This window comes from Grampus griseus, assembly GCF_964374135.1.
Source record: "Grampus griseus genome assembly, chromosome: 3".
Taxonomy (NCBI): domain Eukaryota; kingdom Metazoa; phylum Chordata; class Mammalia; order Artiodactyla; family Delphinidae; genus Grampus; species Grampus griseus.
Window position 1 is genome coordinate 143,099,185 of NC_139019.1, and position 21,819 is coordinate 143,121,003.

A 21,819-nucleotide genomic window follows, 5' to 3' on the forward strand; every position below is an offset into this window, starting at 1 on the left:
TCCCATATTATAGTGTAGGGTAGATTCAAGGTCAAGTTTGAAGTCACCATATTATAGTGTATGGTGGATTCAAGGTCATGTTTGAAATCAAAGTCAGAAGTCTTCGTTTTTTTTCCTCTACTATATTAAGACTCTTACCAATTAACTTGAAAAAAGTCAAGAAGTGAACAACTGGCGGGGGGCGGGGGCGGTGGTTTGAGGGAGGGCGAAGACTCCTTATCTCATCCCAAAGACTCTGAAGTGGATTTGCTCACAAAACACCAGGTTTCTTTAGTGACCTCCTGAGACTTTGCCTGTCACACTGAACAGCATATCATTTCATAGGGGGAAAAGAAAAACAAAGTGTTTCCATGAGAAAGGCTATGTTATATCACAGTGTGACGCTATTTAAATATCAAGCTTCTGTTTAGAAAATGGAAGGCAATAAATTGAGTTGCTAATTATTCCAGCTGTGAGTATTTTTGGTATGACTGCACATTTTGAAGAGGGCAAAATAGAGGATCTTCCTGTTGCTCATGGCATATGCAAATGTAATGACGGTCCCCTCTGATCTAAAAGGTTCAGGGGTCAGAAACCTTGAAAGCCTATTTCTCATTGCATCAAAATTGGTTTGAGTCTAAGCTTAGGGACTCATGATATGAAATGGGCTTTTCATTATACTAATTGGGTTATTGGCTGCTTCTGCAAACTTGGGAAGTAGCAGTGTTTTTTAAACATTTTTAAAGTTTTGTTTTTAAAGCAACAGTTCACCTCTCAACCCAAGCATAAATTCCCAACCGGAAGAGGAGAAGAAACATATTAGTGATGTCCTCCATCCCTTCCCTTCCTAATAAAATTATTTTTGAGGGGTGGAGCTGCCAGCAGTGCTCTAGTCACTGTGCTAATTAGGACAACGCATTCACTTTACATATATTTTAAATGAGCTGGGCCCTGTGTAGGTCAGGGAGATCTAGTAAAGAGCAAGATATACATGATTCCTGCCTTCAAGCGATTAATAGCTACATTTATTGATCACTCACTGGACGTCAAGCTCAGTGTTAAGGCTTTCACGTAAATAAATTCATCCAATCCCCCAACAAGCCTATAAAGTAGGCACGAGCCATCTTTCCCTTTAAAGGTGAGGCCACAGGGACTTAGAGGGGTAAGTAACTTGCCCAATGCCAGGATCCAAACCTTGGTTGTCCAGGTTCAGAATCTGTACACTCAATACCTTACTGGTTTCAAAAAGAATTAAATTAATAATAATAAGAGAATGTTTATATATAGGGAAAAGTCTGACTCTAAACATCAAATGTTTACCAGTCTCTCTCAGAGTACGGGAGACCTTTGCTTTCTGTTTTTTTTTTTTAACTTATATACTTGGTCTTTCTTTTGTAATGTGTACCTCTTACATTTGCAAATAGGGAAATAAAGGCACAACACTTAAAAGATTGCTTAGTTTTGCTATTCAAAAAGTGGCTGGGGGGCTTCCCTGGGCGTCCAGTGGTTAAGACTCCGTGCTTCTAATGCAGGGGTGTGGGTTCGATCCCTGGTTGGGGAACTAAGATCCCACATGCTGCATGGCACCGGTAATAAATAAATAAATAAATAGTGGCTGAACAGTATGGTATCCAACATCATCGTTCTCATTATCTCATGGTTTTTCCATCTCATCCTGGAAGCTTCTCTCTTTTTCTATTTTCTTTTTCTTTTTCTCTGCATGCCCTATGTGCGTCTCTCTCCCTTCTCTCTCTCTCTCTCTCTCTCTCTCTCTCTCTCTCTCTATCTCTCTCTCCCCCCCCATCTCACCCACCCTTCGAGTTTCCCCTCTACCGCCACCATTCCTTCTCTGATTGGAGAGCACAATAGCGATGCCAGAAAGTGTGGTGGTTATTTAACCTCTCTCCAGCTAAAGGTTTTATCATATCTCCTGAAAATCTAATTATAGCAACTTTACATGCTACAGTACCCTTTATGGGCTGCCTCTTTTAAAAAATTTTTTATTTTTTCCTTTACCATCTTTATTGGAGTATAATTGCTGTACAATGGTGTGTTAGTTTCTGCTGTATAACAAAGTGCATCAGCTATACGTATACATATGTCCCCGTATCTCCTCCCTCTTGCGTCTCCCTCCCACCCTCCCTATCCTACCCCTCTAGGTGGTCACAAAGCACCGAGCTGATCTCCCTGTGCTGTGCGGCTGCTTCCCACTAGCTATCTGTTTTACATTTGGTAGTGTATGTATGTCACTGCCACTCTCTCACTTTGTTCCAGCTTACCCTTCCCCCTAAGTCAGAAAGAGAAAAACAAATACCGTATGCTAACACATATATATAGGCTGCCTCTTGATTAAACTAACTCCTTTGGACACAATAAACCTGGTGCTTCAAAGGGCATGGCCAGCGCCAGTGAGATGGGATGGGATCTTCTGTACTGATCACCACCCCCCAGCTCCTGGTGTACTTCTGCCTCTCTCCTTTCTCTGGCTTTTTACCAAATTTCAGCAACAGCCTGTATGATACTCAAAATCTTTCAGGGGTTAATGGATGGCGTACCAATACTTTCATCCGCTACTCTGAATACCTCTGAGTTTGTTTTCTGGAGAAGTCAATTTTCTCGGTAGAGCAACAATCAATACCTGGTTTCCCTGATAACCAGAGCTGCTTTTTTGCACACGGTGCTACCTGGAGACCATTCAAGGCGTTCACTCGGTTTCAAGGAGAACGTTGGCTGCGGCTGACTTCATGAGCAAAGACAGCGGCTGCACTGTTGTCATTAGTCGTCCTGGGTAGTTGCATGGTGCTCTGTGATGAGAGAGCGGGATCCAGATTGAGAGAGAGCGAGAGGAAGGAAACAAAAACTTGTCCTCTGTACAGTTGTTTCTCTAGTACATTTCCTTTTCGAAGCCCTGCTGGGAGTTCACCCTGGGAATACAGCTAAACCAAGAAAAAAGAGGGCGACTGCCTCTTAGGATCCCACTGGTTGCAAGCTGAAAACCAAAATGGTACTTGGTGTTAAGGGATTTTCCATATTTGTTTCTTTGTTTCTTTGGTAGGTTTTCAGGTTAATGAGTGAGTTTATTCACAATTGACTCAGGAGAGAAGGAAGAGAAATCTTTTGTTGGGGCCTCAAGTAATTTAGCCAGCCACTGCTTCTCAAAGCTTCTGCTCTAGATCAGTCGAACTCCATCTCTATCGCAAGAATAAAATAAAAATGTACAGTGAAATATACAAGCAGCTCATGCAGCTCAATATCAAAAAACAAACAACCCAATGCAAAAAGAGAAAGAAGACCTAAATAGACATTTCTCCAAAGCAGATATACAGATTGCCAACAGACACATGAAAGGATGCTCAACATCACCAATCATGAGAGAAATGCAAATCAAAACTACAATGAGGTATCACCTCACACCGGTCAGAATGGCCATCATCAGAAAATCTACAAACTATGAATGCTGGAGAGGGTGTGAAGAAAAGGGAACCCTCTTGCACTGTTGGTGGGAATGTAAATTGATACAGCCACTATGGAGAACAGCATGGAGGTTCCTTAAAAAACTAAAAATAGAGCTACCATACGACCCAGCAATCCCACTACTGGGCATAGACCCTGAGAAAACCGTAATTCAAAAAGAGTCATGTACCACAATGTTCATTGCAGCTCTATTTACAATAGCCAGGACATGGAAGCAACCTAAGTGTCCATCGACAGATGAATGGATAAAGAAGATGTGGCACATATATACAATGGAATATTACTCAGCCATAAAAAGAAAGGAAATTGAGTTATTTGTAGTGAGGTGGATGGACCTAGAGTCTGTCATACAGAGTGAAGTAAGTCAGAAAGAGAAAAACAAATACCGTATGCTAACCCATATATATGGAAAAATAATAAAAAAAAGGTTCTGAAGAACCTAGGGGCAGGACAGGGATAAAGACGCAGATGAAGAGAATGGACTTGAGGACATGGAGAGTGGGAAGAGTAAGCTGGAACGAAGTGAGAGAGTGGCATGGACATATATACACTACCAAATGTAAAGCAGATAGCTAGTGGGAAGCAGCCGCATAGCACAGGGAGATCAGCTCGGTGCTTTGTGACCACCTAGAGGGGTGGGATAGGGAGGGTGGGAGGGAGACGCAAGAGGGAGGGGATATGGGGATATATGTATAGGTATAGCTGATTCACTTTGTTATACAGCAGAAACTAACACACCATTGTAAAGCAATTATACTCCAATAATGATGTTTAAAAAAAAATGCACGGTGTTTTTAATTGATGGGGTCCTTCTTACATGGATGTGAGGCATGAGTTTCTTGTTTGTTAGACTTCTTTTTAAAATCTTCCATGGTTGTTTCATCAGAGAAAAAGGTATGCCCTTAATTTTCTAAGCCAATCTGAAGCAAAAGCCTGGTTTGCCAAGATTCTGCCTCAAAACTGCATGCCTTTGCTGTTATGTAAAGCGCATGGGGGAATGGCTGTTAGGTTTGCGTGCTCTCTCATAGTTTTTATTAAACAGTTTTGTTTTCACAAGAGGAGAAGTGGTGACATGTACTAAAAAGATTGATAGTTTAGGGTGAAGTGATGATTACTTTATTCTAAGAGCTCACTGGGACCGAGGGTACAGAACAGAGGACAGAGAGGAACTATCCTTCCTTAGCTTTACTACTCAATTCGACAGCCAGCCTCTGAGCCCCTAACCTGTGCCGAGCAGAATGCTGGCTCCCGGGACTGAAGCTTTGATAACCCACGCGGCTACGAAGGAAAGATGTAGGCACGCAAAAAAAGAAGTATTATTTTTTTGTGCAACATCAAGGGCTGATTTTCTCTCTCCCTCAAGTGTTAGCAAACTCCAAGGACAGCACTTTAGGGGCCCCTCATTTGCCTTTCCTTTCCGAGGCACAAGTGGCCGATTCTGAGAGCAATTGAGTTGTGCTTGAAGAATGTCAAGTGCATTTGGAAACGACACATTTCTGCTGATGCCTGGAGCCCTGAGCTGAGCTACTTCCATGGCCGACTGCTGGGAAGACGTTCGGTTGGGGCATCACAAATGATCCCTTGGAGCACCCTCAGCCTGCCCCTGAGGGGTAAAAGCTGTCTTAATAGCCAGTTCAGGAAAAATCCGGAGAAGTTCCCTAAGCCTTCCGGGTCCTCCCATTGACCATCTGGCCAGGCCATCACCTTGTGGGTCTTGCTTCATTTTATTTCTCTTTATTCCTGCTTCATGTGACTGCGACCTTTGGGTGAATCAGAGCTTGCATTTTTTCAACTTGTTAGTATGAAAATTTTCAAACATTCAGAAAAGTTGGAAGAATAGTACTACATAAAAAAAACCACCCAGTTTCAACAATTGCTATCATTTTGCCACGTGTGCCTTATATGTCTATATAGAGAGAGATCTTTTGGCTGAGTCATTTGAAAATAAGTTTTGACATGACATGTCACGCCTAAAGACATCAGCATTCGAAACTTGCATTTTAAAAAATATATCTAGTAACCATCTAGTGTGTTCTGGATGAGTCAGACGTATTTGAAAGTTGCAAAGACGGTTAGGGTAGAGTTTCTTAAACTTTATCATACATTAGAATCACTTAGGAAGCTTCTTCACCAATACACTCCCAGACCCCAGGCCTAGGTCTGGATGCAGCCCAGGAATTTGTACTTTTCTAGCAGAGCCTTCAGGTGATCCTAAAGCAGGTATTTATGGGACGTAATCTAAAGATCGCTTCTTTAGAATCTTTCTTTTTTTTTTTTTTTTTTTCGGTACGCGGGCCTCTCACTGCTGTGGCCTCTCCCGTTGCGGAGCACAGGCTCCGGACCCTCAGGCTCAGCGGCCATGGCTCACGGGCCCAGCCGCTCCGCGGCATGTGGGATCTTCCCGGACCAGGGCACGAACCCGTGTCCCCTGCGTCGGCAGGCGGACTCTCAACCACTGCGCCACCAGGGAAGCCCTAGAATCTTTCTTTTTTTATTTGCTGAATGTAGTCTTCTAGAGATTCATAACAGCAGGGTGTAACTGTATTGTGTGAGGAGACTACATGTCTTTGGTACTCTGATTTAATAATTCTAAGGACCAGAAACTAGAAACAAGGGATGTGATAACTAAATGAGTTTCATTTAACAGTGATCATTAGAGGCACCACAGTACCAATGAGCGGCCTGAGAGATGTATCCTGGAAAAGATAATACAGGGCCAAAAAGTATACAGGTTGTTTTTGGTCTGTGGCAGGATCTGGCCTCGTATGTATAGATATAGACACTTGCCTGTATGAACTATGCAAACTTATAAATCTGTTTGGAAAATAAGAGTCAACATGGCAGAAGGAATCCTAATTTCAGAATTCAAAATGTTCACAGTATTGTCCTTTTAGCATTCATGATTTTGGCCTTGGGAACGTTGCAGGTCTTTCACTCAACAAAGATTTGTTGACTTCCTTCTTTGTGCCAGGCTCTATTCTAGATGTTAGGATACAGTGATGAACACATCAGACAAACCCAATTATTTTGGACTTCATAGAAATTCAGTTCTAATGATGGAGGCAGACAGTAAATAGCACAAATGCATATACCCTGAAGAAGAATAAAGCAGTTATAACAGGATAGAGAATGACAGAGAAAAAAGTAAGGGAGGCAGGAAAGATCTCTCTGGGAAAGTGACTCTGGAACAGAATGTTGAATGATATGAAGAAACGAATTGTGCAGCTATTTCCAGGCAAAGGGAACAGCAAGTGCAAAGGCCCTGAGGCAGGAATATGTTGGATGTGATATGATGAGGACTAGCAAAAGGACAGTGTAACTCATGGAAGGGAGGAGGATAAAGTGGAGGAAGATACAGTTGGAGAGGTGGCCAGAGGGCAGATCATGCAGGGAATTGTAGGCCATGGGAAGGATTTCTGATTTTATTCTAAGTATTATTGGAAGCCTTTTCTTTTACTTTCCTTCCTTCTTTCCTTCCCTCCTTCCCTTCCCCTCCCTCCCTCCTTTCTTTCTTTCTTTCTTTCTTCCTTCCTTCCTTCCTTCCTTCCCTTCCTTCCTTCCTTCCTTCCCTTCCTTCCTTCCTTCCTTCCCTTCCTTCCTTCCTTCCTTCCTTCCTTCCTTCCTTCCTTCCTTCCTTCCTTCCTTTCCTTCCTTCCTTCCTTCCTTCCTTCCTTCCTTCCTTCCTTCCTTCCTTCCTTCTTTCTTTCTTGGAGAAGGGGATGGTGATGACATTTGACATAATCTGACTGTCTTTTTAGAAGGAAGTATGAAAAATAGATTGGATTGTCAAGGGGACAGTGTTAGGATCTCATGAAGCAATCATGAAGCAATCCCAGTTAAGTCCCTACATACGAACGAGTTCCGTTCTGAGAGCTCTTTCATAAGTCCAGTTTGTTCATAAGTCCAGCAAAGTTAGCCTGGGTACCCAACTAACACAGTCAGCTATATAGTACTGTACTGTAATAGGTTTATAATACTTTTCACACAAATCATACATTAAAAAAACACAAAAAAATAAAACATTTTTAATCTTATGGTACAGTACCTTGAAGAGTACAGTCGTACAGTACAATAGCTGGCATACAGGGTCTGGCATCGAGTGAACAGGCAAGGAGAGTTACTGACTGGAGGAGGGAGAGGAGGTGGGAGATGGTGGAGCTGAAGGATCGTCAGCAACAGGAGACGGAGGGCAGGCTGCAATTTCACTCACGCCTGACATGGATGGCACAGGTTCTGGGCTTGAAATAAAGATACTGTACCACTGTACTCTCTACAGTATTTTATAGTAAAGTACACAAAAGCACAACCACTCGTAGAGGATGCACGCGTGTGACAACATACGTGAGACACGTGAACTAACTTACGTGATTGGACAGGCAAACACGTGTTCGCACCTTTGAAAGTTCACAACTTGAAGGTTCGTGTGTAGGAGACTTACTATATAAGAAATAGTAATCATATTGTTCTATTATTTCTTATAAATGGGTGCATTAAAAAATAACTAAAGTCAATTTAAACTTCTTAATCTTCATCTTGTGATTTCTCTCATGTTGCTAAAACATTCCTGCTTTCACTTTATTGATTCTGTCCACAACTGTGACTGATGTTGTGGCCCTGCTGTTTAGATTCTGGAAGTACCAAGATAGTAATACCGCTGTCAAGTGTAAATTTGGTTTGGGACAGACACATTAAACATATTTACATAACATAACATAGTATATAATATGTTATATATTATTTATATAAGTGTTGTTTGTATATACATATATATATATATGCACACACACATATATAAACAAGTATATAAATAGCTTCTTGGGTGCACAAAGTGACGGGGTGCTTGGGCTTGAGGGGAAGGTTGGAATAGGTTTCCGAGGTCGTTGGCAGGTGAGTAGGAGTTGGGTGGGGTGGGATGGGTGGGAAAGAAAAAGAAAAGCCATTCCAGAAAGCATTACACATCATCGACAAAGGCACCGTGGCATGAACAGACTCGTTATGGAGCACTGTGTCTGTTTGGTGTGGCTGAAGTATGGAGTTCATGGGAGCTGGAAGCATAAGGTTGGAGACGAGGATAAAAAGGCTGAGTAGTGGTTGTAAGAGTGTGGTCCCGTATTGAGATTTGGGTTTCCTCTTCTAAGTACTGGAGAATCCCTAGGGATTTATAAGTGAGGGCGTGATGGAATTTGTGGTTTGGGAAGAGAAGTAGCAGAGGGATGAAGGAGAGGGTTGGTGGGAGAAGTTTTCAGAAATAAAATGAAAGGGATCTTTAACCCATCGTGTAGGAGAAGATGAGGGAAAGGAGGAGGTAAAGATGACGATTGTGTCCTAGACGACTGGAAATAACAGGAGTCAGGAGGAGTGTGATTGGGGAGGGGAAGGAAAAGAGTCTGTGTTTGGTTGCAACTTGTTCAAGAGAGTTAAGGAAGGCAGAGGAAGACATGCCCAATACACAATTGGAATGTGGGTCTCAGGAAAGAACTTGAGCTAGAAATGGAGATCTGGGGACTCCAGCCCCATCAGTGATGGCTGAAGCCAGGGGAATGGGTGAGATCTCTGTTGGAGTGAGAACTGGTGTTCGTATATTTGTAAACACTCATTAATGACGGCTTACAATGTCCGTATATTCCTCTAAGTTTGATTCCCTGTTTTTACTACCCACTCTTGGAGAATTGTCCAAGAAGTAAACTTGAAGTAGTTCTAAGTCAAATCCCAGAGTTCTTCCACCACCCTGGCTTTCTGGTGTGTATATGTTCTAGCTTAATTATGAGGCAGTGGACTATTATCTATGATCTGGAGAACTCTTCAGGTGTTTGCTCAACGTTTGTCAGGCTTTAAATGTAGAACTCGTGTTTCAGCCTCCTTATATTCTCTGAAGAATTAAGAATCAATGCTGTTTGTAGGGCATCGAGTACTTACGATGAAACACACCCTTGGTTAAGTGGTTGTCCTACGTGATGGTGTGAAATCCCCCACAACAACCTGTGCTATTCTTACTCCCACTTTACTCCATTTTACCCATGAGGAAATGGAGGCTGTCAAGAGCAGCGTCAGGTAACTTACATGAACTTCCTTGTCCAGGAATGGCACTGCCAGGACTCCGACCTAGATGAATCTTGCTCCAAAGTGCCTCCTTGGGACACAACGCCTACTGCCTCCTCCTCCAAAGGCTCTTTTTATCAGGAGCATTCAAAGACATCTATTGGACAGGGAGTACAAACCTTACTTATAGAATCAAACCTCTTGGCTGTATTCAGATCATTGAACATTCTTATAGCACAAATAAAGTTGTTTTTTTTTTTAATGCCATTTTTTAGTTCCACTGAACATCAGACGTTTTTAATTTATTTATTTATTTTGGCTGTGTTGGGTCTTCGTTTCTTTGCGAGGGCTTTCTCCAGTTGCAGCGAGCGGGGACCACTCTTCATCGTGGTGCGCGGGCCTCTCATTGTCGTGGCCTCTCTTGTTGCGGAGCACAGGCTCCAGACGCGCAGGCTCAGTAGTTGTGGCGCATGGGCTTAGCTGCTCCGCGGCATGTGGGATCCTCCCAGACCAGGGCTCGAACCCGTGTCCCCTGCATTAACAGGTAGATTCTCAAACACTGCGCCACCAGGGAAGCCCCCACAAATAAAGTTTTAAGTATTGGTTGTTTATTTTGATGTTAGCCATGCTAAATAATTCACTAATCAGATACTCATTTTCTGACATGGTTGTTAATGATCTCAGGCTCCTTTGATCTTTGTCAAGAATTAAAATACTTTCAGGGGCTTCCCTGGTGGCGCAGTGGTTGAGAGTCCACCTGCCGATGCAGGGGACACGGGTTCGTGCCCCGGTCGGGGAAGATCCCACATGCCACGGAGCGGCTGGGCCTGTCAGCCATGGCCGCTGAGGCTGCGCGTCCGGAGCCTGTGCTCCCCAGCGGGAGAGGCCACAACAGTGAGAGGCCCGCGTACCGCAAAAAAAAAAAGAATTAAAATACTTTCAAAGTTTTATCTGGAAGCAGCCAAGATACAAATATTTGTAAGGACAGCGATCTTGCCTCAGAATCCCACTGGGAAAGCCTGCTAACCACCATATGCAAGGAGAATGTGGTATAGTAAGTCCCGTTAGAGCTTTTAGCGTCAGGCAGACCGGAGTTTAAGGCCCAGTGACACCGCATGCTAACTCTGGGCTTTGGTTTTCTTGTTTGTAAAACTAAGGTAAAAATAGTATTCACTTCATAGGGTCACCGTGAGATTTAGTTTCAAGTAAAACATTTAGCATTATGACCCATAGTGTGTGTGGTCCATAAATATAATTGCACCTAATGAAAACTTGAAGGGAAAGGAAATACCTGTATAACATTTTAAAATCTTAGAATTGAAACTGAGTAAATTCGTAAAACAATGAGGGAGCTTCATTTATTCATTCAAGTCGCCCCTACATGCTGAACTGGCGTTGGGTCCTGGGACCATAAAAATGAACAAGGAACAAACTAAGACACAGCCCCCAGCCTCCACGTGGTCAGACTCTAGACTCTACTGAACCCGTGCTTTGAAATCCACTAGATATTTTCCGGAAGGCGAGTCATTTTAAACAAGGTGTGGCACGGCACCTTTGAAGTTTCAGAAATGGCACACATAAGAGGGAGAAAATCTATTGTGGGAGAATTGATGGTCTTTGATGTGTCCTTAGAGTGACAGGCTCCTGACCCCTGAGGAAGGATTCTATTAAGGGTCAACAGTACAGCGCATTATCCTGTTGACATACCATAGTTCTAGACAAGGGGCACCTTGTTCAGTTGGCAGACAAAGATATTTCCAAAGAAAGAATTGTGATCTTGAAAGCAAACTTGCGGTTACCAAAGGGGAAAAGGGTAGGGGAGAGGTAAATTAGAAGTTTGGGATTAACAGATATACACTACTATATATAAAATAGATAAACAACAAGGATTTACTGTATAGCACAGGGAACTATGTTCAGTGTCTTGTAATAACCTATAATGGAAAATAATCTGAAAAAGAATATATATACATACATATAGATATGTATGTTTATATATAATCACTGTGCTGTACGCCTGAAACTAACACAGCATTGTAAGTCAACTATACTTCAATTTAAAAAAAAAAAAAAAGGATGCAGAAAATAAAAAATGACCTAGAGGGGTAGTCTCAGAACAGGAGGCAAGTGAAAGGGGAAAACAGCCCAGAAAGAAGGCTCAAGAGAGACAGTTTAGGATGACACTTAAGAGCACAGACTTCAGTATAAGACAGAGCTTGGGGTTTAAATCCTTGAACGGTTGCTTGACTTTGCCAAGCCTGATTTCTCATATCTTAAATGGGGATATTATAATATTTAGTTTGTAAATAGTTGTGACAACATATTTCAAGTGCCTTTTTTTTTGATTGACGTACAGTTGGTTTACAATGTTAATTTCTGCTGTACAGCAAAGCAATTCAGTTATACATACATATATTCTTTTTCATATTCTTTTCCATTATGGTTTATCCCAGGATATTGAATATAGTTCCCTGTGCTATACAGTAGGACCTTGTTGTTTATCCATCCTATATATAATAGTTTGCATCTGCTAACCCCAAACTCCCAATCTATCCCTCCCCTCTCCCTCCCCTACCCCTTCCCCACCCTTGGCAACCACAAGTCTGTTCTTCAAGTGCCTTTAAATAATAGGCCCCAATACCTGATAGAGCTCAGCACCATCTTCACCATATCATGGCCAGCATCTCTGAGTGAGCAATAGTAACTCAGTTTCCATATTTGCTTTGCATATGTTGCAGGATTATTGTGGAAGATAAAATCCAGAGGTATATGTGAAAACATGAAATGATGTGAGTTTATGGAATTAGTTTATGTCACCATCAAATGTAACATTCGCCCCTTTGCCCATGACACGGTTGGGTAGATAATCAGAACTATATTAATGCTATAGAAAGCAGAGTGGGGGAAAAAAAGCAGCTGGATGGTCCTCAATAGCCACGATGTGGATCCTGACCCTTTCCCTTTCCCTGACAGGCACTTCCTCTTCAAGACGTCCTCGGGAAGCACACCCCTGTTTAGCAGCTCCTCTCCGGGATACCCTTTGACCTCAGGAACCGTTTACACACCACCACCCCGCCTGCTGCCCCGGAATACCTTCTCCAGGAAGGCCTTCAAGCTGAAGAAGCCCTCCAAATACTGCAGCTGGAAATGCGCCGCCCTGTCAGCCATCGCCGCGGCCCTCGTCTTGGCCATCCTGCTGGCGTATTTCATAGGTAAGTCAGGGCAGCTGTGAGCAGGTGGGGGCCATGTCGCCGACTTGTGAATGTAGAGGGCCTCTGTTGTCTGTACCGTTGGCTTGTTGGCTCCTGAAAGATGTAAAAATGAGTGATGGATGGGAGTGCTTTTTTCCTCCTGAAATCCATTTCAGTCTGATGAGTTTCTCCTTCATGATTCTAAATGACATTTATCAGAAGTGAAATTAAGCATCCTTACTGTATTCTCTCTTGGAGATAAGTTGAAAATTGTCATTCCTGCCAACCTATCCCTCACTCCTCAAGTAGCCTTCTGGTCTCCTCCATCTTGGATTTTAACCCAGGTCTTTGCTCTGACATTCACGCAGCATTGGTTAACTTCAGACAAAAACCAAATAGAAGAAGCAAAGCAAATCAGCATGCCTAGAACATCATATTGGATGGAAAGCCAAAGCAGCTAGATGATTTTTAGAGCTGGAGAACAGAAACAGGATAGAGAGGCTAGAGCACCCAACCAGGTCTTCATAGGGAATCAGGTCACCCAGACCCAGTGGATCTTGCCCAAGTCCCCTCCTTTGCCTCTGTCCCTGTAGCCTCAAGTCTCATCCCACGTGCTGCTGAATCTGAGTCAGGTGCACCTCCCACGCCAGCTGTGATTCTGGGTGGGAGCTCAGGGTATGACTTGGTGAAGTTGCTGGGGTGTCTTTCTTTGAATGCCAGGGATGCTGATTTGCATCCGTGAGATGTGGCCTTGTAACTATGGGAACCAGCAGATGCCAAGAGTTCAGGGACAGGGTGCCCCATGCATTTGAGCATCCTGGGCTAGACACAAAGCCTGCCCGCAGCTCCTGGCCGCAACGAGGTGCCCTCAGCACTGCTACTTTGTCACCTGAACTTGCGAGCGGCAGGTCTCCTGGCCCGGGCCGAGGCCACGGTGACATTTGTTAAAGTTGATTTAAAACACTTGGTGGTTCTGGCTTGGTCTCAGGGCCGCTCTGTCAGGCCTCTCCAGTTTGGCTGTGCCGCGTTGCAAAGCAAACCTATAACCCAGCAGCAGAAAGAGACCGGCTCTAAATCAGCTCGTAACACTTACGCTGAAACCCTTCCTCTTTCCAAGAGGGAAAATAAAAACCAACCCTAACCATTCTGGTTTTGCCCTTTCTCCCAGTGTAAGCCCTCCCTTCTCTCTCACACTTCCTTCATCCTCCGGCAGCCAGCAAGAGAATAAGCTGGCCCAGAACTTCCCAGACCATTGTGCCCAAGCTTGCCTGATGGCAGAGGAGGGGGACTGTGCTCCCCCAGAGATCTGGGGCCCTGCCCAAGGCAAACCATGACAGGCCAAGAACTGATACGAGGTTTTCACTCTCTCCCATAATGTTGCTATGCTCATCTTAATAGAGAAAAAGGTGTTTTTGCAGTCCTCATCAGTTGCATCTCTCAGGAATGGCCTCTAGAAGTAAGAAAATTGACACTCCAGGGAAACGCACCATGCTTACCTGGGGCTTTGCAAACACCTTTGTGCTCTAAACCCCAGCTCTACGTGTGGGCTGAGGTCAGATACCCACACACCCCTAGTTGAAGGTCCTGTCTGCTTCTCACTTACCTCTTGATGAAGGATGGAGTCATGGATTGACTCGAGGAGGGGGAAGGGCATCTGTTGCACCCTCAATCACTTGAGTGGAATCTTTTATATCATTAAAGGTGGTTTTGTGTGCTTCCCCAGGTAGCTGTTGGGGAGGAGAAGGGGAGGGGTTGGTGGAAGCAAATTGAACATGCCTTTGGGGTCCTGGCATGATTCAGCTTTGTGTCAGAAACTTCAAAAAGGGTCCATGAGCTCACCTCTCAGGCTTATTGTTCTGCTGGGCCGGTGGGCACCATGGAGAGGCCCAAATATGGAAATTTGAGGCACTGCCTGCCTCTGCCAATACCGTCCCTTGTGTACCTCCTTCTGCACTCGCAGGAGAGGGATAGATGGCTAGTGCCTGAGTTATCAAGCTTGATAGTTAAAATATAATAGCTTTCTGTAGGGTGATCATGGAAAACCCTGTAGCGAGAGTTTAATGGTTTAATTGGGTGTGTAACTTGTAAATGATGGATTAGGAAACATATGTATCCTCAGTCTGGAGGCTACTGGAAGCTGGACCCAAGCATCTTAGGATGGCTTATTAGTTTATAATCCATCACTTCCTATTATGTATGCTTTAGGTAAGATTATGCTTCGACCCTGGAGTACTGAAAAATTGCTTATGACTCAAAATGAGTGATGGAATGGGCCGATTCACCCAGCAGTAGTGGTGGTGCATAGAGGGCTACAGGGCTACTCTCCAGAGGTGATGACGGGTCCGCAAGCATGGTGAGGGGTCCCGATCTGGAGGACTGGTCGTGACCCCAGGGATGCCTTTCTCCTTAGCTTTAACAAAGTTGTTCTCTTTCTGGGTCTTGGTTTCCTAAGTAAAACCTGGGAGTATGATGGTTATTAACGTTCAGAAACTGCAGAGTATGGTGAGGATTAATTAATGTGTATAAATCACTTTAAAGATGAAAGGCAGTATATTATTTATTCCGGAGCTGCAGGGACACAAACAGGGCATCGAAAACACAGAGAAAAGTGCCGTCAGGAGCAACACGTGATTGTGCCTACCTAGAAGACAAGCCATCAGGGAGAACAGAAGGACAACATAAAAATCAAAGCCTTCCTGTTAAGGAGGCCGAAGTGTTTAAGGCCTGAGCCCACACTAGCTCGTACGCGACCCTGTGTTCCACTGGAACATGACAGGTCCTGAAATTGAAGCGTCTACCGCAGGACATTTATGGACAGGCACTGGGTTCAGGCCTGCCAGGAACTGCAACAAATAGGCCAAATTATCTTCCTTGCATGTTGAAACCCGCATGAAGTCTTTCCAGAAATGAGCAATTTGGAAACGTTCAGCCCCATGACAAATTCTTCCGTAGACCCAGCCTGTGGGTGGGTGTAAATCAGCATAACACCAGCCCTCTGTCAAATTGGAAGACGTGAGCCTCTTTACCAGCTCAGGAGAGGTCCCCCAGTTCCTGTTCACACAGCTGAGGTCAGAGATCTTTTATGATACACTCTTCCAGCAGATTCTCCCGATGCCAGATTCTCCCAGTGTACAAAACATCCTCAAATGAATTCCTCTGAAAAGCTGCACAAACCACTAGGGGACTATTTTGTGCGTTACTCAGCCCCTGGCCCAAATGGTTCCTATGGGGAAGACGGGTTGAGAAGAATTTGGCTGTGAAACGCAAGAGAGCTTCCTGCTCAAGAAGCTGTCTGTTATCCTTGGGCAGCTCAAGTACTTTCATTGCCTGCAATGCCAGAAACCCCTCTGGATCCCTAAGTTTCTAAATCATGTAACCAGCGTAGTGTTTCTCACCTGTGTTATACCAACTCTACCATGTTTTTATCCTTATAGGGTACATACAGTAACTGGTTAGAGTCTTCTATTTGTTTAGAACTGTACGCTTTTCCACTTAAAGCACTTTTATATTACTATTAAACTTGAACCATACCCCCAGCCCCCAACATACACTCTGGCAGAAAATGAAATTGGCGTATTACAATCGTTTGACAAGAACTGATGCTGAGTCCCAGAGGGTCTCAAGTCACACGGCTAGTTAGCTGCAGGGCCAGGACTAGACGCTTGGTCTCCTGATGCCTCGTCTAACATCCTTCCCTTGACTGCTCTCTACTAAACATCACAGTTGGCCATATTTCCCAAATACTGCATAAAACCTCAGTCATCCTTTTTGTAGCATCAATTCACCTTACCTAATTCTGTCCTTATCAGCAAGGGAGAGTAGTTGGTTCCCCTCCTTCCTGAATTCGTCTTCTGACGAAGTGTACAGAAGCCACATCTCTTTGGTCTCCTAACCTGTCCTCGTATTTCTGCTTTCCCAAATATCTTCTATTACAGAGACCAGAAAACTTTTTCTGTCCAGAACCAGATAGTAAATATTTTTGAGTTTGTGGGTCAAACAGTCTGTTACAACTTCTCAACGTTGCCGTTGTAATTCAAAAGCAGCCACAGACAGTGTGTAAACAAATGCTCATGGCTTTGTTCCAGGCGTCTTTAATCGTGGACACAGAAATTTGAATTTTATGTACTTTTCCTGTGTCATGAAATGTTATTCTTTTGATTTTTTTCGACTGTTTAAAACATAAAACTCTCCCCTAACTCCATGTGCCGTTGCCAGCGTTTGCCAACCCCCGTCTGATTGTATTACTGTTCTTTTCCTAAGAGCACCTTTTCAGAGTGTTTCCACCTTTATCAAAAGAAAAGAAAACAAATAATCAAAAACATAATGCTATCAAATTGGCTAAGAGGCCACACATACGTCCACTGTAAACGGAGCAGGTGATTGCCTGCAATCCCGTTACATAATGAATAATTACATCTGATTTTTGACCCAAACCAAAAGTAGATAAAGCAAGTTCCTTTTCTCTTTAAAAAACTTTCTATAAGATAAAAATTTCCATCTCAACAGACTGCTTGAAACACTGCCCCAACTCATGGATGGAGTAGAATCGCCTAGGAATTTTGCCACATACTCACTTGTCCTCAATCTTCAGTTACCATAGGTGTCTCTGCGAAACCATTGCCTGTTTTTAAAGATGACTCAGTGCCTGATGCCTAGTTTGTTGAGGTTTTCTAACGGGTCGTAACAATGCTGGGTCCCTGAATGACATCATTGCTTTCTTGTCCCAGGTTAACATTGGCTAGATCTCATTTCCTTAAAAGGCACCAGCGTTCTTGCAGGGCTACCCCCCATCAAGGAAGAAAGATGCTTGCAGTGTATGACTTTGCTGTTTAAATCCAGATAATCCTCCAGATTCTAAGATGAGCGTCAACAGAACAGTTCAGCATGACACAGGATTCAGACCGTCACCCCTGAGTTAAAAACAAGTCTTCTGTCAAAAACTCTTCACGTGGCTGGGAAAGGAAGGGTGGCAGAGAGAAAGATAAGAGCATTTATGTCATCCTAAATTAGTTTTTAGCTCTTCAGATCCCTGCCAAACTAATATATATGTGTGTGTGTGTGTGTGTGTGTGTGCGTGTGTGTGTGTGTGTGTGCGCGCGCGTGTGTGTGTGTGTGTTAGAAAGTCACCTTGTCTCTTTTCACTACAGTAATTCCTGCCAAATATGAAATACTATGTTTTAAGTAAGCCGTTCACTGCTCTGTCTTCTGCCACTCTCACTTTGATCTGGGAAGAACGCGGGCCATCAACATGTCAGGATGTTAAAAGTGTGGTAATTTGGGGTGCTTTCAGTTTCTTTTGAAAACAATGAGAGATTATTTTCTATGGAAACTAAAAGCCTACAATGTGTTTAAAGTTGCTACACTTGGAAATTGATGTGTTGAGACTCACAGCTGATGAATCCTGCGTTCTCAGCTGCTATTTTGTGTATTCCCATCTTGCTGAATAGAGCAGGTTTGGGGGGAAACATAAAGAAAATGACAGAAACTGATGAGAACAGTCAGTTTAACCTGGCATCCTTCTTGAGGACAGAGCCTAGGAAAAATGTCAGCTCTCTCTTTCAGACTCACTGCTCTTTGACTATCCAGAGAAACACTAAACCTTCCCCTCCTGTATGAATTCCAGATTATATATTTATCTCCCATTATCTAAAGGGCAAAATGCTAATGATGATGTCTGGACAATCCGGCAAATAACATTTCCACCCAATTCCCCGGCCCCAGACGGTCCAACCTCACAGTCGTCCACACAGAGAAAAAGAGAACTGCCCACAAGTTAAGTCAGGGGACCCAGTTGTGTTATCCATTCCATGTTAGTAGCAGACTTTTTATCTAATAGATATGCTCATGTGCTCTTAACCAGATAATAAAGTCCTGTCAGTGTCTCCACACTGGTGCGTCTCTGGAAGTGGGACTGCCATTTCCTAATTGTATACCTGATTTCAGAGTGTCTGTCGACTTATTACGGAAAGTCAGCTAAGTCCTTAGCTAGGTCTTCATCACCTAGCCACCACATGGCAACATTTGTATCTCACATTCGACATTCAGAAAAGATGAGTTCCTCTGCTGAGGGGACAGAAGTGTTTTTGCTCTTCTCCCCAAGGTGCCCGTCAGAAATCAAAGTAGTCAGGGGTCAGATGGAGGGATACGTTAGGAGTCTGAGATTAACACATACACACTACTACATACAAAATAGGCAAACAACAAAGACCTACTGAATAGCACGGGGAACTATATTCAATATCCTGTAATAACCTATAATGGAAAAGAATCTGAAAAGAATAGATATGTACATATAAATATATATATGTATATATAATTGAATCACTTTGCACCTGAAAGTAACACAACATTGTAAATCAACTACACCTCAATAAAAAAATAGTAAGAAATAAGGAATCAAGCTAGTCGGCCAATACAGGGCTTTCCACCCTCCTGGGTGGACTTGATCGGTGAGAATGAGGACGCAATTTTCGGTTCCAACTTAATAGAGCGTCTTAATGCAAAACCAGGAAGGAGGGAGTAAGTGCTATACCCCAGGTTCCCAAGGACCACAGTAAGGAAATGGGATACTGTTATCATCTCCCAGCCCAGGACTTCGTGCCTCCATGACGTATGTGTCGGGTGGGTGAGGATGGAGTGTCCACCACCTGTCTGTCCCTTGAGTCACCATGCAGTTCGGTCCTGGACTTCCTCTGTAGCAGTTCTCTCTCTAGTAGTCATTGGTCCTGAAGCAGTAATGAGACATTGTTGTCTCTGTCTCCACACACTCTGTTTATTTGTCTGGCTCACTTAGGGGGGTCACCAAGCGCACAGATCCCCATTTCCTAAGTCTTTCATTTGTTCATTTATTTGTACTTGTTTCCTGATTTAAGATTCTGGGCACAGCTTTGAATGTACTGTAGATAGGTATTATTTCATCCTACATTTTACCTATAACACAGTTGCAGAGGTTCTCGCCCTGCCTGGGTAATTACAAAAGAAACAGCTTGTTGTAATGGAAAGTACATACTTGGCCTTTGGTGTCCGAGAGACCCGGGTTCAAATTCTGATGTATATACTTAAAAACCATATGACTATGGGCTTGCTGTTTAATCTCCCTGCACCTGAGTTTCCCATACAAGAAAACAGGGATAACTCCTACCTTGTAGAGATGCTTCAAGTATTCCCTGAGATGATACGTGCATACAGTTTTCTTCAAATCCAATATGTCATCGTGTATGAGAAGTGTCATTATGGTTCGTATCCCCAAGGAGAGAAGAGGTTATCAGTTAAATATGGCATGATTCCTTAGCATTTATAGTATGTATTTTTAGAAGGAGGTAGACACAGACCACCTGAATTGATATACGACCCTGTGTATAGATAGGTCCACAGTCACACCAGCAGACCAGTGTGCTGCCTGACCAGCCTCAGTTGTAAGAAAACACTAATTTTGAAGGAGCATTCTGATTCCAGAGATGTGAAAATGTGAACAAAATTTGAATCTTAGAACTGGTGAAATATGGTGGTACCTGGCATACAATAAAAGCTTAACTAGAAGGAGTGATGTGATTATTGTATTGGTTACCATACTCCTAGGGCAGGTCCAGTGAGAAGCCTAGAACAGGTCCCTGGGTCATTGTATCCTCAAAACAGTGCCTAGCACCTTGTAAGCAATCAGTAAATATTTGTTGAGTTAATGAACGCTAATTAGGTTTAGGGCTGAATTGAACCATGTGTGGAGGGCATTTGTCAAGTACCCAGAATCCCTGATTTCTAGTTTTACTTGTTCCCCATGTCTAGGGAAGTTGCTGGCTCCCTGATGTTGTCATTGCCTCTGTTCCCAAATTGTGTCTCCAAGTTACAAAGTGTTTAGGCAAAGGAACAGTTAAGTTAGGTGGGCTGTGTAAGTACCACATTGAAACCCTCTAGCAGGAACCTGTGATTCCCTGAAATCAAGAGAGCTAGCTGAGTGAAACTGGGAAGTGCTTGTGTCTGGCACACAACCACCGTTTGGCACTCACATTCCAAAAGTGTAGCAGGCTTCAGTTGGAGTTCAAGGTGAAGAAGCAAATAATGGCATAAATCTGAAAGTCGGCTGGCTGCTTCTCCGTAAATGAGGATGTGCTAAGAAATGAAAGCAATTGCTACAAGGCAGCAAGTAGAGAAGGGAACCATTATATGGTGAATTAGGTCTGTGTACACAAGCCATACAGAATCTTTTGTGCTCTGAAATGCCCTGTTTAGCAGCGTAGCTCGGAAACTTGACCCCAAAGCAAACTTTTAAAACATTCGTATTTCCCTTGAGGTCACCTTAAACCAGACTTCTTGTGTCCTTCATGGAAAATGCCTTTAGACAAAATTCATAACTTGTTTGTAAAGAACAGACACTCGGAATTTTGGCCTGAGCCCTTTTGTCATCAAATAAATCTTTTATGAAATTGATGTCTCATAATAAGATACTCTGCATTAGGAGAGCAAATGGTCCATCAACTATATTAATATATTTAATATTACCATAAAAGAGAGGATAATGCATTGCATGTTCCACTAATTTCATTTTTTATCTTACTGACTTCTAGCCTTAAATAAATACGTAAACATCAGAATGTTTCAGAAAATAGTCCTAAGCTACATGTTGATAAGAAAAGAGCTTTGCGGAGGAAAATAATACCCTCCGTTCTTGGAGAGAGAAAGGAAGGTATACGATATATAATACGTATCATCTTTCAAAGGCGTTTTCTTTTTTTTTTTTTTTTTTTTTTCTAAAAATCAGAGCTATGGATGAGAAGGGAGGAGCTTTGCCTCCAGTCTTTACGTTTCTTTCGTCAGTACTGCACAGCGGTTAGGGAAGGTCCTTCCCTTGGGATGGGTTTTCATTGGAGTTAGGTCATTTACGGGAAGATTTGTGCAAACATGTTTGGCACTCCCCTTAGGGACTCTGATCTTTGTAAAAGAAAGGTATATTGCCTTGCTTTGGCCTTTGCAGTCATGATGCAGTTCTATCAGTTTGCTTACTTACGTTACACCATGAGCGTTTTAGAGGCATGTTAATGAAGTTTAGATTAGGCTTGGTCATATTCCACAGGGAAAGGCAGTGTGTCAAATGCTTTCTGTTCTTCAGACCATGATAAACAAGAGGACATCTTTCAAGGAA

The 21,819-nt window shown here is 43.2% G+C and overlaps 1 protein-coding gene across 7 annotated transcripts in view; it reads left to right on the forward strand.

The window, feature by feature from the left end:
* TENM2 (teneurin transmembrane protein 2) overlaps window positions 1–21,819 on the forward strand; it is a gene marked incomplete at both ends in the record, with an annotated part of 991,817 nt that overhangs the window by 692,554 nt on the left and 277,444 nt on the right. For all 7 annotated transcript variants that reach the window (XM_082650012.1, XM_082650013.1, XM_082650014.1 and 4 more), the window contains one exon: window positions 12,466–12,704. In XM_082650012.1, the coding sequence (XP_082506138.1) occupies window positions 12,466–12,704 (239 nt within the window). The remainder of the gene's footprint in view (window positions 1–12,465; window positions 12,705–21,819) is intronic.